Genomic DNA, 27,654 nt, shown 5'->3' on the forward strand with positions numbered 1-27,654 from the left:
TGGAACGAGGGCGGTATATATGGGAGTTTCAGTTTGTATTAATTTTTCGTGTTTTGGTGGCCGCGCGGCCGATCTCAAGGGACCACCTTGTGCACCAATGGGCAACAGAGGGCGCCACCACTTAACACACGAGAAGAAAAAAACACGCGTTCGTAGCAATAGCATGCTGCATGCACAGAAGACCAACAGAAACGTGGTGAAAATAAAAACCCACCTTCAACATCTGTTATATTTTTAATTTTGGGAACCGAAGTGTGAAGATCAAGAGCCGCAGAGGTCTTATGTAAAAAGTCTACATTGGCGACACCTTGAACCAGTAATTGGCATCAATTTCAACATGTTTTGGGGTACGTAAGGAAGGCTAGGCTAGTCATCACTACACTACACACACTGTCTCTCTTGACACTGAACATAAAAGCTATGCATTTTTGCACGTGTGACTGATTGTTCATACACAACACACACTGACTACACTGCATAATCGGAGTCTAACTCTGAGTGATATTTTTGGGGGATTTAGTGATGATAAATTAATTTGAATACACGCTTTGCTCTCACTTTAATTTCTAATCCTCCACTACTTCTAAGTTCTACCTAGATAGAAACTATAGTATTACTTAGTATTATTAGGGGAGCCTTTTATTATTTAAAAAACCATGCTATATTATAGTTTCTAGAAGTAATCCTCCACCCACTCACTGTCCTAATTTCACGATATAATATTATGTATTTTTATTTTTTTATTTCAATTAATTGGGAAAAAAATAAATGATGCCATTGCTAGTTTAGGAACTTTAGTAACCTTCATTTAAATTTGTTTACAAGATTCCAATGAAGTATAGACCTTATGCATTGACGTCATCCAGCCGCCATCTTTGAGGTCAAACTGTGATGATACAATCGAAACGCACATAGATTGGCCAATGAACAACCTCCTTTTGACCTCAATGCGGGGGCGCCGTACTGAAATGACGTCATGCATAAAAGGTCTATACAATTTAGAATTTACATACATACATTCATAAATACCTCGGACAGTTTCGCTATTCCTATTGGTGGAGAGCGCGTCACGTGGGGGTGTTTAAACCTTTAATAATGACCAGTGTTTATGACCGGTTGTGAGCTGGACAGTTTCTTCATTCAGAGCAACAGCTGGAACACACGATACATCACACGATACGCACGACGCGCACAGGCACAGCAATCTCCTTAAAAGGAGTTGTTTACTCGAGGGCCTTAACATTTCATAGATGGAGGGGCGTGAAGTAGGTGAATCTGCCAAAGGCGAAAAATGCTGTGCTTCATGTTTTCACTTTAAGTGCAATCGGTTTCTTGAAAGAGTTAATAAAGGATGATCTCAATATGTCAACTATTACCTTTTTATGGCCAAATAGACATCGTAGATACCGGTTAATTTTGCATTTAGCACTTATTTCTCAAAAACTACAGCACCTCAGCAACTAATATTTTAAGGGAAGCTTTGTATTATCATTATCTTCAAGCTGTGTAAGTTTAATGTAAATCTTTGGACATTGTGTTTTGTGTTAGAAAAAGTACCCAAATCATTTAAGTATTGTAGTAGTAACCCCCCCCCCCCCAAAAAAAAAAAAAAAAAAAATCCAGCAAACTTTCTTTTCTTTTATTTCTCTAGGGTTGACGATTGAACCTGGGAAGCACTATACACAGACAGTGGATGAATCGTTCCATGTGTCAATGGCTGCCCTGGAAACCAGAGACGTTGCATGTAAGGTTTATAATGAATAGTTTGTGTGGAACGTACATTGTAGCTTGGCCCAATTTTGTGACACTAGTCGCAATCTATTTTGTAGTAGTGGTGGTGGCACGATCAACCGAGCAGTTGAAAAACAGTAGCCGTGACTCGACTAATGATTTAATCGCTTCATGATCTGCTTGCTGACCAGCTGATCCCAAGGTCTTGTCATATGCAAGTGCCATATGCTGGGACAGACCGATACCCATCCTCTGTTATCCCTCGTGCAATAACACCACAGTATCACTTTCAACATTAATTTATAAAATGGATTGTCCATTCACCAGGTATTTTCTTTTCATAGTTAATACTTATAGCTGTTGCTTTTTAGTGCTTTTTCTTGTAATTTATAATGTTTTTAAAACATGAAAAGAGGAAAAGGGGAAGGCAGAAGCTCAGCTATATCAGATATGGTTGCTAGTGGCTGGGGTGCTTCCAGCAGGGCCCAATTGCGTAAAGCCTGTAAGCAAAAAAACTTGCTTAGCATGAAATTTCTTCCTTAATAAAAACAGGATTACCAACCAAATTTCCACGTGATTTTCAGGATATAAGCAAACAACAGCTGAATGCCAGTAACAAGCAATATGCAACAAATGAAAATTTTGTTGGTATTTTTGTTTTTATCAAGGAAGAAATTTCATGCAAAGCAATTTTTTGTGCTTACAGGCTTTTTAAAATTGGGCCCTGATCTTTCCATGTTTAAATGATGGGCAAATCTCAATATAATTTTGACCTTGGTTGCTTGAGAGAAAGAAGGGGGAATGTTTCAATGTTTCTCGAATGTTTATGTGAGCATTTTAACTACCCTTCTTGGTCTCAAGTAAAGCGTACATGTAATTGAATCGTAATTGAAATTTGTCTTTCTTTAAAGACACTAGACACTATTGGTAATTATCAGAGACCAGTCTTCTCACTTGTTGTATCTCAACATGTGCATAAAATAACAAACCTGTGAAAATTTGACCTCAGTCGGTCATCGATGTTGCGAGATAATGAAGAAAAAAAGCACCCTTGTCACACGGAGTTGTGTGCTTTCAGATGCTTGATTTCGAGACCTCAAATTCTAAAACTGAGGTCTCAAAATCAAATTTGTGGAAAATTACTTCTTTCTCGAAAACCACTCCACTTCAGAGGGAGCCATTTCTCACAATGTTTTATACTATCAACCTCTCCTCATTACTCGTTACCAAGTAAAGTTTTATGCTAATAATTATTTTGAGTAATTACCAATAGTGTCCATTGCCTTTAACTTCCCTTTCAGCTCCTGAGAGAGATAAAGTTAAGATGACTCAGCTGATGGTCCAGCATGACAAGGCAGAGTTCCTTGTCTGTACCTTGTCCTATGCGAGTAATATATTCCAGCAGTATCTTGATCTGAACTTCACCGAGGGGGAGGAAGTCACATTCTTCAGTGAAGGAAGAGGTAATTTTTCATGTTTTCAATTTTTTAGGAAATCCACAGGATAAAATCATGATTGACAAACTATGGGAAGCGGGATTTTAACCTGCGACCTCCAGATTAACTTGCAGGTGCTCTACCTATCCAAATAGCACCAATGCTTCTAGTCCTTTAGTTCTGTCCATTTCTTTGTGCCAGTCAGAAGCCATTCAACCTGTAACTGCATCATAAAGTTGGATGCTATCCCTGGCGAGTATGACAGTTACAGGTTTTTTAGTGACCCCTCCCCTATGAATAAAGATTTGACAAAATCGGCAGACCACCAACATACATGTATTAAGAGCTAGTTACGTAGCTCAGTTGGTAGTGCACTGGCACATTAATCCAGAAGGGTCGTAAGTTCAAGACCCGCTCTAGAGGTTTCTTTCGTTTTGCTCTGGTTTAAAATATTTTCCATTGTGCATTGATCTGAGACACAGCAAATGATAAGGAGTAACAAATATCACAGAGAAAGAACACAGTCAAACAGCCATTCAACTTATTGTACGGCCCCATAACACAAATAGTTTGGAAACCTGTCCCTACTTCAACAATAACGCCCCATACTTAAATATTCTTGAATAATTGTGTTGATCCGCTCGCTCTTTCCAAGGTTTGGTGGACTTAAAACAATGTGACTTATAGCCCACCACTAAAACTTGTCTAGCTACAACCATGCAGCCGATTTTCATGAAACGCTAGGATTAATCCTATCTCGAGTTAGGACGAGTTGGGACGAGTAACTCGTCCTAAATTATAATGGGTTCAATGCATCCTAATGTCTGTGGATTTGGAGTCCTAAGATTCATCCTGAGTTAAGAAGAGTTTGGTGAAATCAACGGCAGGTCCTAATGTTTATCATCTCCTTATTTTGTTTTATATTGTTTTTTGTCTTTCTTTGTAACAGTGCCCTGAGCACTTGTGTTGATATGTGCGCTCTATAAAACTTTGTTATTATTAATATTATTATTATTTTATCTTCAGCTACCATCCACCTTACAGGATACCTGGTTAGAGATGAGCCGATGTCCATGGACCCAGATATGATGTCTATGGATGAAGCCTCTAGCTCTGATGAAGCAGCCAGTAATTCAGAAGGTATGTTTAGGTACATGTACATGTATGCCCTTTTCACACTACTCTATTCCCCGAGGCAACCCAGGGAATAACAGTTGACACTTTCACACTTGGATTGTTTTAACCCCTGATCTACCCAGACAAAGGGGCAAAGCCTGGGGGATGGGCAGTGTGAAAGTGTGCCAAGGTAGTCTGGTAGTCGTGGGGTAAAAAAAAACGAAACAAATGCGATCAACCTCTTTCCAGTTTTTTTATTAATTAGAAAATGCCCGATTTGTTGCAAAATTTGTGGCAAAAGATGATTTATGGCAAAGGCTGTTTTCCTTTATTCATGAAAGTTGTAAATTTTCATTTAAGGCCCTGCGAAGTGCGCTATAGTAAGTCTGCATATTGCGCTATTTAAAGCCATCTGCAAAATGTACGAGCTTCAAGTTTGCTTGATTTGCTCGGTGCTCTGAGTAGATAAGTCTGGTACCAACCAAGTTGTAGCAATTGATCGTACCGTTGTACATTGTAGTTATTAAATTCAGCGTTCGACCTTAACGCAGGTCCGTTGGCCAAATGCCAGTAGAAATCGCGGCGGACCAGCTGAAACACCTTGCCAACTGGTCCGGCTGACCAGTCAAAAATATCGGCAGCGGTACTACAGAACTATGACTAATTTTTTTTTACTATTTTCAGGCTCGAATAAAACGTAAGACATTCACTCAAGGTTTGGATAAAACGTAAACAAATCACTCGAAGTGCCGCTGAACACCGGCAAACTTCTGACGATCATGCTGCATACACAGCGCAAAATCCCATCATGCAACACAAAGGCTTGTAGTCTTCGTATTAGTTCACGTGTGGCAAAAAGTGTAAGAAATATTGAACGCTAGAGGGCGTTTCAGAATATTCGATAGCGTGGGAATAGACGCCCTCTATTGGTGAAAGTACGCGATAGCTTACAAAACTAGCTTCAATCGCCTTGACAGAAGACCACAAAGCAAAACACATTCTGTCAGCAGCATGGTCGTCGTCAACGGAGCAGATGTCCGTGTGGGAATAAGAGTCTAGCGTGTTTACAAAAAACGAGCGAGACGGTGAGGCTTCATTCAACAAAACTTACCAAGTTAGGATACTCTTGATGAGCAAAAAGTAGTATTTAATTGTGTTTAGTAAGGTTCTTCCGTCCTGATTTTGCGTAATTTTGTTGTTATTTTGGGCTTGTTTTTTTGTTTGGGGGGGGGGGCGATTGGTGGGCGATCTAGTTTATTGTTCCAATCCATGTTTTTATTGGTCACATATAATGCGCGGTTGTTTTGGTTTTTTTGCGGGTTGATTTCAAGAAAGACTTGGGTTCTAGAATGCAGTCATGTGTTAAAGGGACACACCGGCCGAATTGGGCTATTTGGGCTACAAAATAGACTAACATATGACTTCAACGGTTTTCAAGGAATGATGAAGAACAGTCTTTAAAAAAAATCATCAAATTTAGCCATTTTTGAGCATTTTAAGACAAAAACGCAGGTCACGTGATTGTTCTAACCAAAAAGTGGTACAAACAATCACGTGACCTTCCGGGCTAGTTTTACTTCCAGCCGTCTAAAAGTAACTTACTTAACCAAATTTAAATCTTTTTTTTACAAAATTATTAACGAATAATTGACGAAAAAGATCATGTATTCAAATTATCGCTACAAAATGTAAATAATGGTGAAAAATCTAACGTAAGATTCCCATTCAAAGAGTCCGTGTAACGGAAGCTTGTTATATGGCTCCACGGCGTGGAGCAATCAGAACGTAAGCCTCGGGGCATATACCGTACCGCACATGCCGTGTCTCGTGGGGGGCTGGAGGTGTAATCCCAGGCGCTATGAACTCCATGCGTGCGGGTCTAGCCGTTAGCTTGGGAGGGGTTGGGAGCCAGACATCAAAGTACATGTTTGTCATCGTGGGTTTGTCAGTCGCTACACCTCGTGTCGATTCCGTTATTTCTTATGATCTGTTTTGTTTCATGGCTCCTAGTTTCTTTTTGTTAGGAGTTTTCAGGGAATTAAAAAAGATTGATAATGTCAAAACGTAGGAATACCGCATTTTGTTATATTGACAGTGTGAGTTAGTGTGAGTAGCTTAAAAAATGTTTTACAAAGAAGAAAAAAGGATAACAAAAAACGGAGGCCGATCGTAAAAAAGGACAGGTGAATAAGAATTTTGTAAAAGGTTGAAACAAAAATAATGATAAAACAAAATTTCATCAAAGCATTATTTTGTCAAAAAATTATAATTTTTTAATTCTGTGAATGAAGTGTTATTTTTGAGATTGTTGAGGTATTGATTGGTTCTGTTCCAAGCTACGCAGATACTCAGCTAAGCTTACATTCCAAGTTTTGCTGAGGTTCCTTCAAGTTACGCTATAATAACAAAAGGTACGCTTAATCCTAAGTCAAGTTATGCTTACGTTCCATACGCAGCTACGTTTACGTTCCAAAATACCCAGCTACGCTTACGTTCCAAGATACATTGTATGCTTACGTTAAATAAATATGGTTACGTTCCAAAAGATATGGTTACGTTCAAAGCTACACAGCTTCTCAGCTACGCTTAATCCAAGATACAATTAGGTTCCAGTTACGCTATAATCAAAAGGTACGCTTTCAATCCCGAGTCAAGCTAGGTTTACATTTCATATGCAGCTACGTTTACGTTCCATAATACCCTGCTACGCTTACGTACCAAGATATGCTTACGTTCCAAAAAATATGGTTACGTTCCAAAAGAAATGGTTACGTTTCAAGCTAAGCAGCTATGCTTATACAATCCAAGATAGGTTCCAATACGCTATAATCAAAAGGTACGCTTTCAATCCCGAGCCAAGCTAGGCTTACGTTTCAAGATTTGCAGCTACGCTTACGTTTCAAAATACATTCTCACAAGGACGCTTTTGAGTCCCTCAAGATGCATCTCCCCCCCCCCCCCCCCCCCCCCCCCCGGACCAGTCAAAAACCTGGCGGACCAGTGAAAAAAATCAAGCCAACTGGTCCTGCTGGCCAGTTGAAAAAAAAGTTAACGGCAACCCCTGAAATTGCTGAGGGAGCCTGAAAAACCTAGTTTTCGAACCAAACGCTGGTTCTGGTGCTGGATTCTATTAAATGATTCTATTAAATGATAACATTTAAAAGCAATTTTTCTAACGTAATCATTAGACCTTATTGTACAGCATTGTGACGATCAAGTTGTTTAGACATGATAGATAATAATTGAGATATTTTGAAAAGTCCACCTTCGAAAATCATGTGATTTCACCCCAAAACGTGTGATGTTTTTAAATCAAATTCCAGCAGTAGGCATGGTAGGGCTATCTACAATGTACAATAGCATTAAATTGGTAAGTTTCTTGATCGAGAACGATGCGGATCGTTAACTTCATTGGACGCAAAAATAGGACGGTGGTTCTGGGGCCAAGAGTATTAAGTAGGGATTGGGCCTATTTATTTGGCTAACCTTTTCCTGGCTTCGAGCCCGTTTTTGCCCCCAGAAAACATGCAGCAACCTAACTCCACTGGTTTTACAAAATGTATTACCTATTTTGGAGAACCTAGTCGTTGGCTGGTTTTCAGTGATGTGTGCACTGTCATAGCGCATGATGGATGTTCGTTTTTCGCTTGCGAAATCGGTCACGCAAGATGATAACAAATTAACAAGCAGCGCTCATAAACTTTGTAGCAAGGGACCATGGTAATTTTTTGTCGTGTGAAAAGAGCTTAAGAATGTGTCTTTCACATTTGAGTGTTCAAACAATGCAGTCACCAGCCATTGTTTATGTCCCAGCATTTTGGTAATTAAAGGGCTACGCATATTTACGTCAATGCGCCTTTTTGTTTGCCAAGTTTCTTCAGAGGTTTTTAGGGGCAAGACACTTGGATCATCCACTAAGCACAAACAAAAAATGCAAGATTCAGAGAGAAATTTTATTCAAGAGCAAGACTAATACAAAATGGTAAGTTGAAAATTGGCATTGTCATTTCTTGAAATTTTCCATACGATTAATTTTGTTCAGAGAAACATAGTTTCTTTATATCGTTCCAAAAGTTTGTATTGTAATTATATACACATTTAGACCTTTAGTAAACTCTGCAAATAATCCTGACTGACTCTGGGCCCAATTTCATGGCTCTGCTTACCGCCAAATACTGCGTGTACGATCACCATTTTCCACTCACTGTGCAAACGCTGTATTTCTGCGCTAGATCTGAAGCGAAGAATTCCAAGTAACGTGGGATGAGCATTATGAGCAAAAAATTCCCTGCTAACCCTTTAAATCTGTTTGACAGTAGCACAGAATTCCCTGCTTTTGTCTGTAAGCGCCAATTCTTTGCTTACGGTAAGCAGAGCCATGAAGTTGGGCCCTGGTTTGAATTGAAAGTGAAAAAGTATTAATCACTCTTGTCTTGTCATTAACTTGACCATACGTTAATTAACACACAAGTAAAATACTAATCTTTCAAATTACATGTATCTACATGTACGTGTATCAAAACCTTGGGCGCCAGATACCTTTAGAAGAGGAACAATAAAGGCATTTACTGTGACTTTGCCAACTTTCAGTTTATCATTTTAAAAAGATGACCGAAATGTTTAATATTTCAGAGGAAGCAAAAGCTAAGGTGTACATAAATTATACTTCATTATATACCAGATTTAAAGACGGATACAATATAGTAAATATATCAATAGCACTTTATACATTTGTACCTTTTGAATTGCTGTGACAAGTACAACCTTTATCTCTTTTGGATGCAGGGTTGGCATCCGGCGAGGAATCTTCAGGTGAAGCCCGGGTCAAAGTTGAAAGGTCATATCAACTGCAAAGGGTTCGACAAAGGAGAAGATCACAAAAGGTGTCATACTCTGATGTGAGACAAAGACAAAGAAAACAATTTATTTGGCCAGACAGGCAACTACTCACAAAGAAAAGGAAGGTGCCGCCTGTGATAAACTTAGAGGCAGAAACTTTCATAAGCAGAAAAAGGAACGTCGGAGGTTATGTCGATGATGAGACATTGAGGGGAACAGTTCAAAGGTCAAAGGGGTCTCTGCGTCATAGAAGTGTCAGGGTCTCGAAGAAACAGAGCCTGCTCACTGAGAGGATCCCATCATATTGTAACTGGTCAGAAACTCCATCTACAGCCCTTGCCCATACCCATGCAGACTCACCGATGACTTCAGGTACTCAGGAGGCCATCAACCAGCTTGAGACAGCAAAGACCTCTTCAATAGGTGGCCATCTGGTGTCATTTGATCTAACCGGAACGGAAACCAACTCGCCATCCACTGATGAGCAGGGACATCCTTTTACAACTCCGACAACCGCCTCAACCATTGCCAAAACCAACTTGCCAACACCAAAGAACCAGTTGACTCACGCTAGTGATGCCAAAGATTGCACTTCTTACGTCGGCTTTCCCGGCACAAGAAAGGAAATTAGGCAGGCAAAGGAGTGCCCAGAAAAGCATGTCTCTCTATCAAGAGGAACGGTTCCCTCCATACGGTCCAAACACAGAGGTGTCGTCAAAGCAGGGAGACTGAATTATCATCAATCGATAACGGCCAGATCAAAGTATCACTCAACAAAGCCACACTCTGGACAGTCTTCTGCCGGTTATACCACATCAGCATCTCATAGGAAGAGAACTCAAAGAGGAGCCGGGTTTCTTACCTTTTCAAGGGGTCAACCTACCCCTACCAGACACTCCCGAATCAACCTGCCAGACACTTCTGACTCTACCCTCATGGGAGGTGGAGCTAGCCAGCCAATAATCTCTAACGTGGTCGGGGGACCGGAGGCTGCTGTCATGAGAAGAACGCACTTTGAGAACACCGCTCAGAAGAACATTGGGGGACAGGCAAGGGTTTTGCAGATAAGAGAATTCCGCACAGGTATGAAGTTCGTTTTGAAGGACATTTCTGTGTAATATTGTGAAACAAAGTCACTCAAAAAAGGCTGAAAGTTAACAAAACTGCTTTTGTGTTAAAACACAGTAAAGGATCAGAAAAGTAAAAGTTCACCCTTATTCCGAAACCTTTTTTTTTAGTATGAACATGTTTGTGCTTCAAAAACAATGAAAAGACCATTTGTATTATACAGTAGCTTGCTTTAAAACCTAGCTTCACAGTTCCTCTATGTTGAAACAAAAGAAACAATATGTGAAAATTTGAGAGGGCCAGGGTCTAATTTCATGGCTCTGCCTATCATAACGACGAATCAGCGCTTGGGGAATTCTGTGCTTATCTCAAGTGTATAACAGTATTACACGGGTTAGCAGGGAATTTCCAATCAGGCGCATGTGTAATTTAGGTTACCATGCCTTCTTCTGCCTGCTAGTGCAGAATTTCAAGGCTTGCACAGTTGGCAGAGAATGGTGAACGCAATTGCAGAATCAGGCGGTTAGCAGAGCCATGAAATTTGGCCCAGTTGGATGAGTGGGTAGGGTATCGCATTTTAATTCAGAAGTTGCAGGTTCAAATCCTTTCTGATATTCTTTTAGTAAACATGGTGGATGTTAAATTTGCATCGTGGATATACATAGAATATTAATTTTGGTTTTACCCTTACTCCGATATGTGTTGGCAATGTATACTCAGTACTTTGTTTTCTTTGCGCAACCCCAAAATTAATTCCTGAACAATCTGAAATAATGTGCATGACGTATAATCAGAGCGTCTTATCGTCTATTTTTCAGATGGCGGTAACTCGGAGGTATTAGAAATCCATAATCCATCCGCTGTTGAGGTTCCTCAGGAACAAAGTGGTCAATCGTCGACCACAATATTTCAAGCCCCACTTGCAGTGAGTGGGTTGAAGGAGGAGCAAAGTGGTAGCACCACCGAGCAAGTGCCATCCATGACTTACACTAGTAACCTGGTCCCAACGTCTCTCATTGTCGCCTACCCAGGGGAGTCTAATCCCCATCCTCGGCCAGGAGCTGGCGTTCAGGGATTTGCCATGCCGGAGACAGACAGTGTATACTGGAGCTGTATGGCTGATGATACCGGTGTAGGAACCGGGGCAAGTACCAGTGACGGTATACCAGTGGCATCCGATATGACCAGTCTGACTGCGTTTGATCTGAACAGTAGTGCTATCAATGTAAGTTTGGGACTAATGGGAGTTCATCATAACAATTTGGTTTGGGGGCTATCGGTTGAGATTTTGTTTCCTTGCTTTTTCAATAAGGGACTTATTGCATTATTTGTACCAATTTGTGGTTGAACAAAGACAGTATTACTGGAGTGGGATTTGAACCAACGACCTTGGGATTAATGTGCCAGCGCTCTACCAATTAAGCTACATGTTGTTTGATGTGCCTGTCAGAAGCCATACAACCGTTAGCTGCCGAGTAGCTAGGCATGGATCACACCCAATTTTTGTATACATCCCGGGAAGTTGTAGCCAGGGGATTATTTTAACTCTCTCCTCTCCTCTGTGTGTTTATGAAACAAACTATATCCACAGTGAAAGCATACTCTAAGTATGGGTAATTTTTTTTCACATCCCGAGCATGCCTGGAAAAATTTACGTGTTGTGGCTGAGCGGCTTAGAGCACTGGATTCAAGCTCAGCCGTCTTATCTCGAGTTAGGACGAGTAACTCATCTTAACTTAGGATTAATCTTAAGGTCTGCATGCTACAGTGCAGGGTTGGGACTCGTCCTAAGTCCTAAGATTTGTCTTAAGTTAGGAAGAGTTTTGTGAAATCGACGGCTGGTGTTTCTGTTCAGCAGAGTGTGGGTTCGAGTTGAACAGTTTATCTTGTTCCAATTTCAGATGCCTGACCAAAAGATTCGCCTGGCTCATGGTTTTGATGTCTTTATTATGCGACGGGACCTACTCCAGGCAGAGCGAGCCTCTAAACAGTCCTGGTCAATCTTCGTACGACGCCTGCTCGATGTCCTCTTTGATCGGGTGACCTTGGCGATGGGTCGAGCGAGTAACTTTGGCGCTAGCCACTCTGAGCGGACACCGCTGGATCAGAATGTAGTCGAAGCGTTAAAAGGTAAACAATAGATTTCATCGTCGTGGGTTCGACTCAAAACCGAGTAACTTGCCTGTGATTTTTTTCACCGAACTCAGATACATGTGAAGCAGTGAGTATTAGTATACAGTGCTAACACACATCCGTATGGGTTAAACCAAAATGATGATTTCAAGTAAACAACATGTTTTTTGAAATCACCTCTGATTGTTCGGGTGAAGTTTGGTTCTAATAGGAAAATTTTGTTCCAATTACACTGTGGAATAAGTTTAGTCACGCTCCATTGGCTCTTTAAAGAACCAATTTTTACCAGATTTTGGACTTGGAAGAAGTGAATGCAATATGACATAATTACCTATATTTAATTTGTGTACTTTTAAAACTTTTGTCAACCTGTGATAAACATGTTTACACTTTCTTTCATTCACTTGCCAGCATTCTTCAAGGCTCGTTTCAACATCAATAAGAGAGAGTTGATGCAAGCCATAGGTTATTATTGTCATGATCTACGCTACAAGATGATGCAGGAACTACAAAGCATGTGAATGTGGTCATTTGTCTTGGCAATCAATGTCTTGAAATCAAGAAGTCTGTATGTTTGAATGATCTTCCCATCAAGGGAACTCGGCAAACTCCCACAAAGGGATATAAACACCAAGCTGGCAAGAACAGCCAATCTCTCTCACACAAACATTGGTTTAACGTCTATGATTATGAATTGCACAAATCAAAAAATTGTGATTCATCTACTAGATGGCAATGTTTATTCTAGTCATTGTGAAATCAGCTGTTAGCTGGTTTTTGGTCCCTACTGGTGATCGGGTTGGCATTGTGGTATCTTTCCTCCGTCCTTTTAACGTTCTGGCCAATGTAACTGGGGGCCACATGGATTCTTTCTTTTCTAATTCAAAATGAGAATTTAGCATGTGCTGGTTACGCAGTTAAGAACAGATCGTTCAGTTACACATTTACCTTTGTTCTTGTGAAAGTGTTTTTAATCCTGAACAAACTATCAAATAAAACCACTGTAAATAATGTTCAGTGTTTTGTCTGATTTAATTTCCTTCATTATTGTGTGGCAGACAGTGGACAAACCAATGAATGTTCACAATTTTTAAAAGATTGCTGGCCATCTTGAAAAGATAAAATGAAAAGCCTGCCTGCTGTTTTTTTTTTCAGGAACCCAGATTCTTAAAGGCACTGGACACTATTGGTCATTGCTCAAAAAAATTATTGGCATTAAAACTTACTTGGTAATGAGCAATGGAGAAGAGCTGTTGATGCTAACACTTATTTTGAGTAATTATACCAATAGTGTCCAGTGCCTTTAAATAACCTGAAATATCATGCCCGATTTAACTAAAACCTTCACAGGTGACTTTTAAGGTATCTTTCTTGATTTGTCCTTTAAAAAATCGGCATTACTCTGACTAAAGTCTTAACATGATCTCACTTTTATACTTTTAAAAATATATTACATTTTGAAAAGTGTGATTAAGCTGCAGGTAAATTAAGAACACGTTGGCACAAGTGAAGGTTTTATTGCTCAAAACTGGTAAATATTTGCATGTACATTTCTTGACTTTTGTGTTTGTATTTTCATTGTGTAATATTTGTAAATCATTAGCTGGCTAAAATATTTGTACATAAGAACAAGGAAATAGAAAATGTGTACCACATTATTATACATTCATAAATACCTCGGACAATTCGCGGGATTGCACCTGTGCTCATAAGACAGTTTCTTCATTCCTATTGGTCGAGAGCAACGGCTGAAACAGTTGTGCCACATCACGCGATACGCGCCACATGCACTGCACTCCCTTATAAGGATTTGTTTACCCGAGGGCGGCGGAGGGCCTTACCATTTCATAGCTGGAGGGGTGTTGTGTTAAAAGAAATCGTTGAACAATTATAATTTTTGCATTTATTTTACTTTTTGACCAAAAGTGTTGATGTTTTTTAACCGAAAAGGTATTTATGAATGGGAATCAAAGTGTGTTGAATCGGTTTTCAACTAGTGGTTTAAAGCCGCCGAGGCCTGGTTCTTGATAATTTACCTCGACTTCGTCTCGGTAAAATTATCAAGAACCAGGCCTCGTTGGGATTGAACCACTAGTTGAAAAACTCTTCACCACACATTGATTCCCTTATTAAAATATAAACCTCTCAATGTGCTCTGCTCTGTAGTTTGTTCTGTTGTAAAACTCATTAATTAATCCTACTTGTATATTTTATAGCAAAGGCTGTACTGTCTTTACTTGTTTATTGAGGTTAAAATTAAGACAAATTAAGAACAAAGACAAACCATTGATTGACAAAACAAAAGCCTAAAAGCAAACCAAATCATGTCTGTCAAGATTTTTAAACTTGAATATATTTTTCATGTGATTTTATAATTGATTCACTATTTTAATTTATAGTTAAATATAAATATAAACATCAGATAAATAACTCTATATCATCTACTTTAGTTCTGTATTTCTGGTCTCACTGTGTGGTCTCTGACCATAGGGTTTTTGCTCAGATTTTATAGTGTCGGACTTTTGTTTGTGCAATGGGTTGTGATTGGTCAATACGCAATGGAGCGGAGCTTAATGGATTGGTCTGTTGTTGGCTAGAGCTACGGCTACGACTAGCAAAGGATGTTGCTAAGGATGTCCTATTAACGCATGATGACAGAGCCACCAATTCAGACACACCCTAAGTCTTGGTCTTTCACCTCGAGGTCTGAGGCTCTGTTTGACCTCCATGGTTTGAAGCAATGGACACCATCGGTAATTGTCATACATGTAGCTATGGTTTCTCACTTGGTGTGTCTCAACATATGCATGAAATAACAAACCCGTGAAAATTTGAACTGAAATGGTCGTCGAAGTTGCTAGATAATTATGGACGAAAAAACACCCATGTCACATTAATTTGTGTGCTTTCAGATGCTTGAGTTTGAGACCTCAAAATCACATTCTGAGGTCTCGAAATCGAGTTCAAATGATGTAGTTTGAGATAACTTCTTTCTCAAAAACGACGTCACGTTTCTTCAGACGGAGCCGTTTCTCACAATGTTTTATGCTATCAACATCTCTCCATTGATCGGTAACGCATAATTTTTATGCTAACTAATGTCTGGAGCAAACCAAAAGTATCCGGTGCCTTTAATCTTAGACACTCTGTGTCAAACTGAATATCTTGAGCTCTATCTTAGACCTCAAGGTTGATGTCTCAGTTTTTGCAATCCTGTTTCGAAGTCATTGTGTCAGGTGTGCGTATCTGCTGCAGGCGTATTTCCTTCAGGTGTCAGACTAAATATGATAGAGAGGTTTTGCATCGCAGATAGCGATCCGTCAACACTTTGTGTTCACGTGATGCGTATCCGCGACTTTCGTACTATGCACACACGTTAGCAATGAAAACAGGAGCTCATACATGTCGTAGAAAAAACGGATACATGTACTGTTTTGCAGACTTTTGCTTACTGGATGTCGTCCCATGTTAATCCAGAGGTTGGTTCGAGTCTCACTTTGTTTTTGTTTTTTTCTTTTTTTTTCTTTGGTCGACCCCAAAATCATTTAAATTTACCAAATCAGTTTCCCTTGTGGTTTATCAGGGATGTGATTACCCCCCCCCCCCAAAAAAAAAATATATTAAAACAAAAAAAAAAATAAAAAAATAAATTAAACATGTTAAATATTGAGTTTTTAAGCTCACACGCTTTTGCTCTTTTGCTCAGTGTTCAGTGTTCAGTTTGTTTTCTCAACAACCATTCACATCACTGGGTTTATATTGATAGGATTTTTCATTTTCATACAGTTTCAACCCCAAGTATTTTAAAGGCGGTGGACACTATTGGTAATTGTCAAAGACCAGTCTTCTCACTTGGTGTATCTCAACATATGCATACAATAGCAAACCTGTGAAAATTTAAGCTCAATTGGTCGTCGAAGTTTAGATATAATAATGAAAGACAAAACACCCTTGTCACACAAAGTTGTGTGCTTTCAGATGCTTGATTTTGAGACCTCAAAATCTCATTCTGAGGTCTCGAAAACAAATTTGGGAAAATTACTTCTTTCTCGAAAACTACGTTACTTTAGAGGGAGCCGTTACTCACAATGTTTTTTACTATCATCCCCATTACTCGTTACTCGTTACCCATTACTCGTTTTATGCTAATAATTATTTTGAGTATACCAATAGTGTCCACTGCCTGTAAAGTAAGAAGTAAGTTGTTTGGTTTTCTTACAGATGAAGAAGAAGCAGAAGATGATGACGACGATGATGTGGATGAAGGAGGTGAAACCGAGATGTCTTTACAGCAGCTTGCCATGGGTGATATTGAAGATGAAGATGATGATGATGATGACATTGAGGAATGGAAGCCTAAAGATGGTTAGTTTTGGTAATAAAAATAATACAAAGCATTTACATGTGTATAAGGCGCTATACAATGAACAGAGCGCCTAACAAAGGGAGGGCAACACAAGAACAAAAACGGACCATTAACAAGCCAAGCCAAAATCAATTCTTTTGCGAACACTTTTACATGTACTTCCACTATCAGCTGTTCTTTGAAGTGTTACTTGATCATTCACCAAAGAGAGGCCTGAGCCTCTGGTCAGTGCCTTGGTGCCCTTGAAATGCCCTCCAGTAGAAATTTACAACTTCCTCATATGTCATAGGGTGCCCTTTACCAAGGAGAAAATGCACTGGTGCCCTTGGCTTTTCAATAACGAAGCTTACAGCCCTGCTGACAGCACAACTGTAGCTCTGATAACAGGATGATAAAGAAATGAAAAAGAATGCTCAGTTTTTGATGTGGGAAGACAATATCTAATGAGGGATAACCCACGCCAACCCAGTGGAAAGAAGTGATCCTAACTGTTTATGCCTCTGTTCGTAAACATGGTTGCGATCTGGGGGTCATGGTTCTGCTTACCGACAAATTCCCACTTAAGATCACCATTCTTAAGATCATTCATTTCTGTGCTAGCTGTGTAAGCACAGATTGCCTAGTAACGTAGAGAATGCAAGCGCAGAAGCCGAAATTCCCTTTTTACCCCGTGAGCTGCGCTTTGACTTAAGCGCTGAAATTCCTGCTTCTGTTAGAATAGTGCAGATTCTTTGCTTACGGTACGGTAAGTAGAGCCATGAAATTGGGCCCTGTTGTAGAGAATTTGATCTTTTTCTTGATAATTGAAAAAATTAAAAACTAAACAATTCATCTTGACCTGTAGGTAAAATAAAGCGCAAGAAACAGCAGAAGATGACCAATGCCAAGCGTCAACATGTGGACATGGTGGAAGAATTTGAGCCTCGAAAAGCCAAGAAAGTTGCCGAGTTGGGTATGTTTGTCCTCCAGGACTGCTGTGCACAAAGGGTGCAGAATTTTCACAAAAACCTGTTTGTTGTTCGTATACACCTTTTGAAACATGTACAGATTTTTGTCTAAATACGTTTTTACACGAGCCTTGAATGGCATTTTTAGGTAAGGATTTTAATGGCATTTTAATGTAATCTATCCATCAGCTACTGCAAAGTATTTCTAGTATGGGAATTACCTTGGGACCACCCCAAACAGACCTAACTCTGTATAATGTAAAGTGCCTTTCAATTGTCAATGAGGTGAAAAATGGAATTCATATTTATTGAGGGAGCTGCGGCTCTCAGGGTTGAATAATTAATTATTTTTTTTGAGGAAAGTGACTATATAGTTCAACAACTTGAAAGGTACAAGGCTAGGTTGCACATGTGTCTGCCAGACTATGTCAGAAACACCTTGGGGAAGCCCCATCTCTTAATGATAATTGTACTGGGTTATTTTACATAACGAGTAGCTCCTATAGCTTTATGTCCGATATGAAGGCAATGTAATAAAGGTTAAATGTCTTGCTGAAGGACACAAACGTCAAGGGTGAGACTCAAACTCGCACTCAAAACACCTGAGCTTAACGTAGCACCACAACAATAGACCTTTATCATGGTGCGGCCATCTTGAATTTCTCCCAAGATGATCATGACCAAGATGGTGGCAGCATGATCAAGGTCTATACCTTGCAGGAAAACACGAATGTTGAAGCGCCTTGAGCATCACTGAGTGAAACATATAAGCTGGATTTTGATTTCTTTAGAGATTAGTAAGAGTGAACCTGATGGATCCGATGATGATGAGGGTGATGATGACTACAGTCCTGTAAGCGGCGCCGCTGAAGATGCAGAGGAGGATGTCGAAGATGAAGAGGAAGAGGAAGAGGATAGTGATGATTTCATCGGATGGGATCTAGAGGAAGGATCAGATGAAGATGAAGATGAAGATGAAGATAGTGATGAAGACGTCGATGCTCTCTATGACGAAGAGGATAGCGACTATGATGAAGATGTCAAGGACTTGGAGACAGCTTTGAAATCTCTCCGCAGCAAAAGTGGTAACTATTTGCCTCAATAGACCTTTAATCATACTACCTCCATATTGGTCATGTTCATTGTATCGAATAACAATAATGGATGCTAAAAATCATTTTGCAATTAGGAACCAGACTATTTTGTTCTTCCAGCCTCGGTTTGGTAACATTGATAACAATGGAAGAAATTCAAGATGGTTGCACCGTGATTAAGTTCTATTACAAGTTTGCCATTTTAGGGACATGTTGTCACACTGAGGATTTAACCAATTTACAGGCAACCAGTCGTCGGGCAATCTCCAAGATAGACAAACATTTGTAATTATTTAGAAAATAGTAGCGATTTGGTTCTAATTCACAGTTGCTTTTTTATCCCATTCTTTTTTACTATTACATCCACTGTTTGGACAAGGAACTACATGGAGATAACAGGTGTAAGTCTGCAAAGACCTACAGGATATGTTGTTCTGGCCCCTTTTGTAATCAAGCTTTCTCGTAATGCCCTGATTTCAATGAAAAACTGTGCTGGATTTGTCATGGGTTTTTTCTGCAGATTTGACTTAAAAGGGTCTATGTACTTTTTGTACAACAAAAAACACAATTTCTACAGATTTACACCAAAACTTACACAGTTTGAAGATAATGATAGTGGAAAGCTTCCCTGAAAATATTAGTTGCTGAGGTGCTGTAGTTTTTGAGAAATGAGTAAAAAGTATGTTATGAAAATAATTTTCGTCTCAGTGATCATGAGACAAAAATTATTTTACCATGTAAAAACATATTTTCATGACAGTGTTTTACTCATTTTTCAAAAACCACAGCACCTCAGCAACTAATATTTTTAGGTACGCTTTCTACTATCATTATCTTCAGACGGTGTAAGTTTAATGTAAATACGTGGATATTGTGTTTTGTGTTACAAAAAGTGCCCAAATCCTTTAAACATTATTTGGTTTATTGTTTTCTCTCACAGAGACGCAACTCAAGACGAGGTCAACTGAAAAGAAGAAGCGAGTGTTAAGAGCGAGAGAGACCACGCCCCCAAAGATTAAGGTGAGTGTTTTTTATAATGATCATATCGACTCTTACAAGGGTCGTGGGTTCGAATCCCACCCGAGTAAAATGCCTGTGATTTTTTTTCACAGGACTCGGGGAAAGTACTGAGTATACAGTGCTACACACATCGGTGTATATGGGTAAAACCAAAAAATTAATATTCTTTATCCCGATGCAAATTTAACATCTATTAGACTCTTACATGGTAAGAGCGCAATTTTTAAGAATTATCATTGCACTTCAAACCCTGGTCACTGGCCTTGTATTTCATTCCTTAAACCATCTCCAGCTTCCTGGGGAGGATACAGCCTGCGCTGCCACGAATGAGCGCACCAAGCTAAATCGATCACAAAAACCAAAATATAAATCACACTCAAGAGGATTATGTACTTTTTGCTTTGGTGTTCAGTTTGCTGCGATATGGCAGTTTGTTTATTTGCAAGAACGTTTTGAAATAGTGTAGTGGGTCGACATACATGTCATGCATATAGGCTTAGGCATGAACAGTGTTTTTAGAGACCATAGCGGCAAAAGCAACTTGTACCAATATACCCCATACGTGTAGCGACCAAAAAAATACTGTTTCTTCCATTCACATCAAGAGGTTTCCAATGTAGAATGTTATCATAATATCCTAATTTTTAAACGCAAAACTAAATTTTCTGTTTCCATGTTTTTTTCTGCGGACAACTGACAAAATCTGATTAAAGAAAAGTACAACATTAGCAATGTATGGGCGTTTTGTGATGATTATACATAAATGAATGGTCTCTTAAGGGTTATTGTAGTGTGACGAGTTAGGCAGGTTTGGTTAATAAAGATTGAACCAAAGTTAAAAGTTGTTAATTTACCAACAGACATCACCACGAAAGTCTGCTAGTAAAACACCAGATGCTGGCAACAAGGAAAACATTGACCGTCCAATCAAACAGCTGGGTTCCTCCCCTGCAAAGCAGTCTGCCAAAGAGATAAAGACGCCAGCTGCCCTAAAAAAAACGCCCGCCGGTAAAACTCTTGGAACCCCAAAGGAAGGCACTAAAACCCAAGCTGGTAAAGTAACATCCAAACCCGACACACCTGCTGTTGGATCCCCAGGGGGTAACGCTGAAGCAAGGCAGTCACCACGAGGCAAAACTCCAGTCAGGAAACCAGAGCTTAAAACCCCCTCTGGAAAAACACCAGCCAGTGCGGCAGCAGTGGTGGACACCCCCGGTAAAACTCCAGCAGCTAAAGGTAAAGCTGGTTCCACACCAGGCAAGGTAGAGGGGAAAACGCCAAAAGGAAAGGGGAACGAGACGAAAACACCAAACACACAGAAAGGAAAAGGAGATGCTGTGAAAACACCAGCCGCTAAGAGTGCGAAGAAAGAAAGCGGTGCAAAGAAGCAACTCGTAAAAACACCAGTAAGACTAGTTATAAGTCATGCATTTAAAGGGAAGGTACACGTTTTGTAGTTACTCAAAACAAATATTAACTTAAAAACTGACTTGGTAACGAGCATTTGAGAGCTGTTGATAGTATACAACATTGTGAGAAATGGCTCCTTCTGAAGTAGCATAGATTTTGAAATAAAGGTAATTTCTCACAAAAATAATAAAAGACTTCTAGCTAGATGTCTTTTATTCCTATCTGAAAGCACACAAATTTGTCCAACAGGGGTGTTTTTTCTTTCATTATTTTTTCCCAACTCCGATGACCAATTGAGCTATAATATTCACAGGTTTGTTATTTTATGCATATGTTGAGATACACAAAGTGAGAACACTGGTCTTTGACAATTATCAATAGTGTACCTTCCCTTTAAACTTATTCATTAATAATTCAAAACATAATTTGGTGAGAGACCTTTTGCAATTATCAGCATTTGCAGGAGCACACAAACCATGCTGGGAGAGGGGTAGGGGTTTGGATGCTGTCAGTGTATGCTTTCTTAAATAAACTAAAATATTGATTTTGTTAATTTGTAATGGTTGGCTAAAGTTTTATGAAATTGACTGCTGGGCCCCTAATGATGAGACCCAAGCCTTTGCATCCTTATTGACTCTGAAAGGCATATAACTCTATTTCAGCCCAAGGAGGAGGTGGCAATGTTCCCCTGGTGGCAGTTGATTTGGGTCAATAGCTTTAAATCAGTTAAGTGTAGCCCTTATCTTGAAGTGGCCGTATGGCCTTGTCATGTTATGTGATCTGTCATTAATAATGGAAATGGTTCAATGGAATAAACACACTCATCAGAAAACAATAAATAGAAGAGGAACAATAGGATTCAAAAAATTGATGCATTCAACCAATTCTTTGCACTTCTTTTTCAGTTAAAAGTCAAACTTCGAACTGGTACAACGCTGGAGGATGTAGTCATAGGTGATGGGAAATTGGCCAAGAGTGGCAAGATGGTAAGCTGAAATTATCATTCCGCACTTAAAGGCAATGGACACTATTGGTAATTACTCAAAATAATTATTAGCATAAAACCTTTCTTGGTAACGAGTAATGGGGAGAGGTTGATGGTATAAAACATTGTGAGAAACTGCTCCTTCTGAAGTGATTTAGTTTTCGAGAAAGAAGTAATTTTCCACGAATTTGATTTCGAGACCTCAATTTTAGAATTTGAGGTCTCGAAATCAAGCATCTGAAAGCACACAACTTCGTGTGACAAGGGTGTTTTTTTCTTTCATTATTATCTCGCAACTTCGACAACCGATTGAGCTCAAATATTCACAGGTTGGTTATTTTATGTATATGTTGAGATACACCAATTGAGAAGACTGGTCTTTGACAATTACCAGTAGTGTCCACTGTCTTAAAACAGTTCTTCATGATCATTAGAGCCCATTTTTCAGCAGGGTGTTTGAGGCTGCTGCTGAAAATAAGTTGTCATTTTTGGGCTTCATGTACATGGCCGTTGAAAATAAGTTGTTTATTTTGGGCTGAGAGTAAACCTTCATGTACATGGCGGTTGAAAATAAGTTGTCATTTTTTGGCTGAGAGTAAACCTTCATGTACATGGCCGTACTTAACATGAAGAAGACTTTTGATCTTGAAGCGAGTTTTTTAATCTTGCACTAGTGATATGAGATGGGATACATGGCAAAATATATACAACATTTAAACCAAATAATACACCTTCGGAACAGGAAAAAACAAAAAGTTCACAGATTTACAAATAACTTACAGGGTTTACAGAAGGTAATGGTGAAAGACTTATCTGGAAATATTATTCCATGAAATGCTTTACTTTTTGAGAAAACATTAAAACAATTATCAATTCTCGTTGTCGATAATTTCGGATTTATTTTGAACACATGTCATTACACGGCCAAACGTGCGGAAACAAGGGTGGGTTTTCCCGTTATTTTCTCCCGACTCCGATGACCGATTGAGCCTAAATTTCCACCGGTTTGTTATTTTTTATGTAAGTTGTGATACACGAAGTGTGGGCCTTTGGACAATACTGTTTACCGAAAGTGTCCAATGGCTTTAAGGGAATAATGTACATGTACCCTTCCCAAAGATTGCTTTGATATATGGGTTATACATGTAATGCTACCACAAGCGCTACATGGGCTTAGTAAGGAACACTGTTTACATGTGCGTGACCTCAAAAATTACAGACCAAAATTATTGACATGGGTTTAATTTCCTTTTTTTTTTTTTTTTCTTCAAGTTATTGACCCAGTGTTTATGTTCATTGTAAACATTGAATCTCTTTCTAATTCCTAATTTGTTATCTTCCCATAATAAGGTGTGGCTTGTTTAACTGCACTGTATTGTTTTTGACAGGTCTTTGTCTACTATAAAGGTCTCTTAAACAATGGAGAGGAATTTGACTCCTGTTTGAAAGGCAAACCGTTCCTGTTTAGACTGGGAAACTCTGAAGTAATCAAGGGATGGGATGAAGGCATTGCTGGTAAGTAAAGCTACATAAATATTCAAATATAATTATTAGCATGAAACCTTACTTGGTAATGAGTAATGGGGAGAGGCTGATAGTATAAAACATTGTGAGAAACGGCTCCCTCTGAAGTGAGGTAGTTGTCGAGAAAGGAGTAATTTTCCACGAATTTGATTTCGAGACCTCAAGTTTAGAATTTGAGGTCTCGAAATCAAGCACATGAAAGCACACAACTTCGTATGACAGGGGGTGTTTTTGTATTTTTCATTATTATCTCGCAACTTCGACAACCGATTGAGCTCAAATTTTCACAGGTTTGTTATTTTATGTATATGTTGAGATATGCAAGGGAGAAGCCTGGTCTTTGACAATTACCAATAGTGTCCAATGTCTCACAATATTTTATACTACATATCACCCTCTCCCATTAAGGTTTAATGCTAATAATTTGTTTGAGAATTACCATATAGTGTCCACTGCCTTTAAAGCTAGGGTCATACATGTAGGTTGGAAAATGCTTCAAACCTTATAAGGCAGTGGAAAGACTGGTCTTTGACAATTACCAATAGTGTCCAGTGTCTTTAATGAGCATGAGTGTCATGGCCAAGCGGTAGCCCTGGTGGGCTTACACTTTCGTATTGTACTACAGTCATGAAAGTGATGTCCTGGGTGTCAGGGTAAATTCCTGGGGCCGAAATTTTTTAAAGCTTCATAAATCAAATCTTACCTGCAAGAAGCCACTAATTTCAACAGATTCACATTCCATGGCAACATATATTTTTCTTCGGTGGGTTTTGACGTCATATATTCTTCACAAATCCGTCCTTTTCATGAAATAATGCAGCTCCCAACATTAAGAAATTTTTGTTCTTATTCGCATTGTCTGCCGTGTGTACGCAAGACGCACGACGCGCAAATTTTGCATTGTGTTTGCGTGTTAATGCTGTGCAGTCAAGATATGGTGACCAAGATTGCTTGCATTTTGCGTCTTGCCAAGAATGTATTTGTGTACGGGCACGGCAGCAGACAACACTTAGAAAAGGATAAAAACAAGAAATTTTGTACACTGGGTGCTGCATTATTTCACAAAAATTACAGATTTGTGGAGAATATATGACGACCAAAACCCACCGCAAAAAAATGTATGTCGCCATGGAATGTGAATCTGTTGAAATTGCAGGTAAGATTTGAGTTATGAAGCTTTGAAAATTTTCCGCCCCAGAAACGTGCCTTAACAGTTAGGAGTCTACATATATATATGAACAGAAACATTTTTCCTACATGTATATACTATAGGGCTAGGCCTAGCGGTAAAGAGCACCAGATTCAAATTGTAGTCTTTCTGAACCGCATAGTGTGGGTTCGAAAGTTGTGACACCTGTGTCCTTATTGCCAAGAGAAGGGGTTCTCCCCGGTGTTCCTGGCAGTGGCTGCTGAATGTGCCCACGCACCATGTAAACCCTTTATAAGGTACTTCAATAACCTACAGTGGTACATACATGTATCTAGCTGTTTTGTGACTTTTGTTGTATCTTTCTTTACAACTATTTTTTTCTCTTTATAGGAATGAAAGTTGGTGGCAAACGGAAGTTAACCATTCCTCCTTCCCAAGGGTAAGTAAGGCATCAAATAGCATCATCAGGAATATTTTAAGTACATAATCTTGGTAATTTTTTCAAATAATACTTGTTTTTTATAGCATAATATTTAGCACGCGAGTCCTGATAGTAGCTAGATCCATGCGCTTTACAACATTGTTAATCATGGGAGTGTCGTGGCCGAGCAGTTAAGAGCACCGAATTCAAACTCTGGTGTTTCTGATCAGCAGAGTGTGGGTTCGAATCCCCAGCCGTGACACTTGTGTCCTTAAGCAAGACACATAACCACTGCTTCGTCCTTGGATGGGACGTAAAGCCGTTGGTCCCATGTGTTGTGTAAACGCATGTAAAAGATCCCAGTGCACTTATCGAAAAGAGAAAGGGTTCGCCCCGGTGTTCCTGGCTGGATTGGCAGCATATTGCGCCACAGCACCTTGTGAACCTTTACATGGCGCTTAAGGATTAGGTCTTATATCTCAAAAAATCGCCCCACTCCTTGCAGTTATAATACCTGGCGCTTTGTATCCTTTTGCAAAAGGCGCGTTAGAAATAAGGTTATTATTATTAATATTAATATTATTATTATTATAAAACACCAGGCATACACTAACCAACTTATGCTTACTTGCTTAACTCCCTGGGGAGCCTACAAACTGTATATTTTTCAAACTAAGGGGTTAATCACAGTACCGCCTCATCAGCCCTGGCAGGCTCCCAGCAATTGATGGTTAAGTGTCTTGCTCAAGGACACAAATGTCATGACTAGGATTCGAACCCACATTACAATGACTTGACCATCATAAATTCAGTACAGTGTGCTAGACTGCTGGGCAGCAGCATGCCACAATGCACAAGTCCTTTGACAAAAGAATCAACTGCAGTGAGTAATATTAATAATCACACCATTCAAAGCTTCACACACCATTTACGTTCGCTTTACGGAGAGCTCAGCCTTCAGCACATCAAAGAGACTGAACCGGCTCTTTTCAGAGCCACCACTCCTTCAAAAGACGGTTGTACGTACCCACAAGTCTACTATTAATATTTATATTTAAAGTTGCTATTAATAATAATCAGTTTTTATACAGCAGTTTTCTCACACCCGAAGGGCTTCTCAAAGCGCTTACAACAATATTACCCCTGGTCACTGGGCCTTAATTCATTCTTTAACACCATCTCAACTCCCTGGGAGTATACAGCCGGTGCAACAAATATGTGCTACTAAGCTAAATCAATCACAAGAACAATCTCCGCCCTCTTGCAAACAGAACTTCAATATAGACTGAAATTTTACCACAGTTTTTATAAAATGTATCATTTTTTTTTTTAGAGGAAAGGAAGTACATAGTTTTACAAAAGTATCCCTGTCTCTATTTTGGGTAGAAGTAAGCTTACTTTGATTGCAGTATCTAAAGTTCTCCTTTGTTTTCTATGTTTAGATATGGCAGTCGGAGAGCTGGCAGAATTCCTCCAAGCAGTACCTTAACATTCGACGTCCAGCTCGTGAATGTCAAGTAGAGCCTGACATCAAGATGAACCACTTGGGCTAAGGAGGAGGATGGGGCGGGTGAAACAAATGGAAGACTCTGGTGGTAAACTTGGAGCAAGTTCAAGCTAGGGTCTATGGTTGACTATTGTCGACCATTAGGCGGTTTTGCCTGCTACCCAGGATGTGTTGCATGCATAGATAACCATTGGACATTGACTATAGTGGTTACAAATGGATGCTGCTCGAATTTGCCCGAACTTGCCCTAGGTGGCAGCAGACTTACCAGGTAAAGCCATCATTCTTGGAAATGTGAGCATGCTCAGAAAGACGTTTATCGGGGATAAAGAACATTAATTTTTGTTTTTTTTACCCTTACACCTATGTGTGTTAGCACTGTATACTCAGTACTTTCCCGAGTCCTGTGAAATTAGAGTTTACCTGTTAAGTCTGTTGCCACCTAGAGTTAAAAGGTCTCTGATTGGGTAAAAGGTCTTCGATTGGGTATTCAACTTGCTTGATCACTTTGTAGTCAGGCCAGTCATGTTACTAGTTCACAAGTCTAGTATTTTCAGTTCTGATCGGCCATTTGAAACCATCGACAAATCCATTCCTAACACTTCCCGTAGCTTTTTACTCGCACTATAGCTTTGCCCTTGGACCAAAGTGCACACAACCGTGAATGATGAATGAATCGGGTATTGTGAAACAGTGAGCCCAACAGTTGATCAGAGAGTTGAAGGTTTAATTGTAATTAAAAGCTTTGTGCCTGATACTTAGACAATGGTTTACATGAAGCAGTTGGAAGCGGTGATTTAGCCACTTAGCTGCACTTAGGGTCAATTCCAGAAAGAGCTAAGATTGATCTTAAAGGAACGTTACTGAATTGGTAAGAAACAAAAACCGTGAAGATCACAGATTTACA

At 39.5% G+C, this 27,654-nt stretch overlaps 1 protein-coding gene across 3 annotated transcripts; it reads left to right on the forward strand.

Moving 5' to 3' along the window:
- The first annotated feature begins 116 nt into the window (after window positions 1–116).
- On the forward strand, window positions 117–27,654 carry LOC117295239 (46 kDa FK506-binding nuclear protein-like). Of its 3 annotated transcripts, none has more exons than XM_033777770.1 (13): window positions 122–347; window positions 1,652–1,744; window positions 3,033–3,194; window positions 4,194–4,307; window positions 16,545–16,688; window positions 17,534–17,641; window positions 18,428–18,721; window positions 19,665–19,750; window positions 20,611–21,156; window positions 22,066–22,146; window positions 23,534–23,660; window positions 25,210–25,258; window positions 26,683–27,654. In XM_033777770.1, the coding sequence occupies exons 1-13, from the start codon at window positions 338–340 to the stop codon at window positions 26,759–26,761; spliced, it is 1,893 nt and encodes a 630-aa protein (XP_033633661.1). In that variant the 5' UTR covers window positions 122–337; the 3' UTR covers window positions 26,762–27,654. The 3 variants fall into 3 exon arrangements, with proteins under 3 accessions (XP_033633660.1, XP_033633661.1, XP_033633662.1); XM_033777771.1 differs by having other exon boundaries at window positions 123–347; window positions 19,671–19,750; XM_033777769.1 differs by lacking the exons at window positions 16,545–16,688; window positions 17,534–17,641; window positions 18,428–18,721; ... (4 more) ...; window positions 25,210–25,258; window positions 26,683–27,654 and adding exons at window positions 9,069–10,205; window positions 11,009–11,415; window positions 12,092–12,320; window positions 12,735–12,940 and having other exon boundaries at window positions 117–347.

This window comes from Asterias rubens, chromosome 10 (assembly GCF_902459465.1).
Source record: "Asterias rubens chromosome 10, eAstRub1.3, whole genome shotgun sequence".
In the NCBI taxonomy this organism is placed as follows: Eukaryota; Metazoa; Echinodermata; class Asteroidea; order Forcipulatida; family Asteriidae; genus Asterias; species Asterias rubens.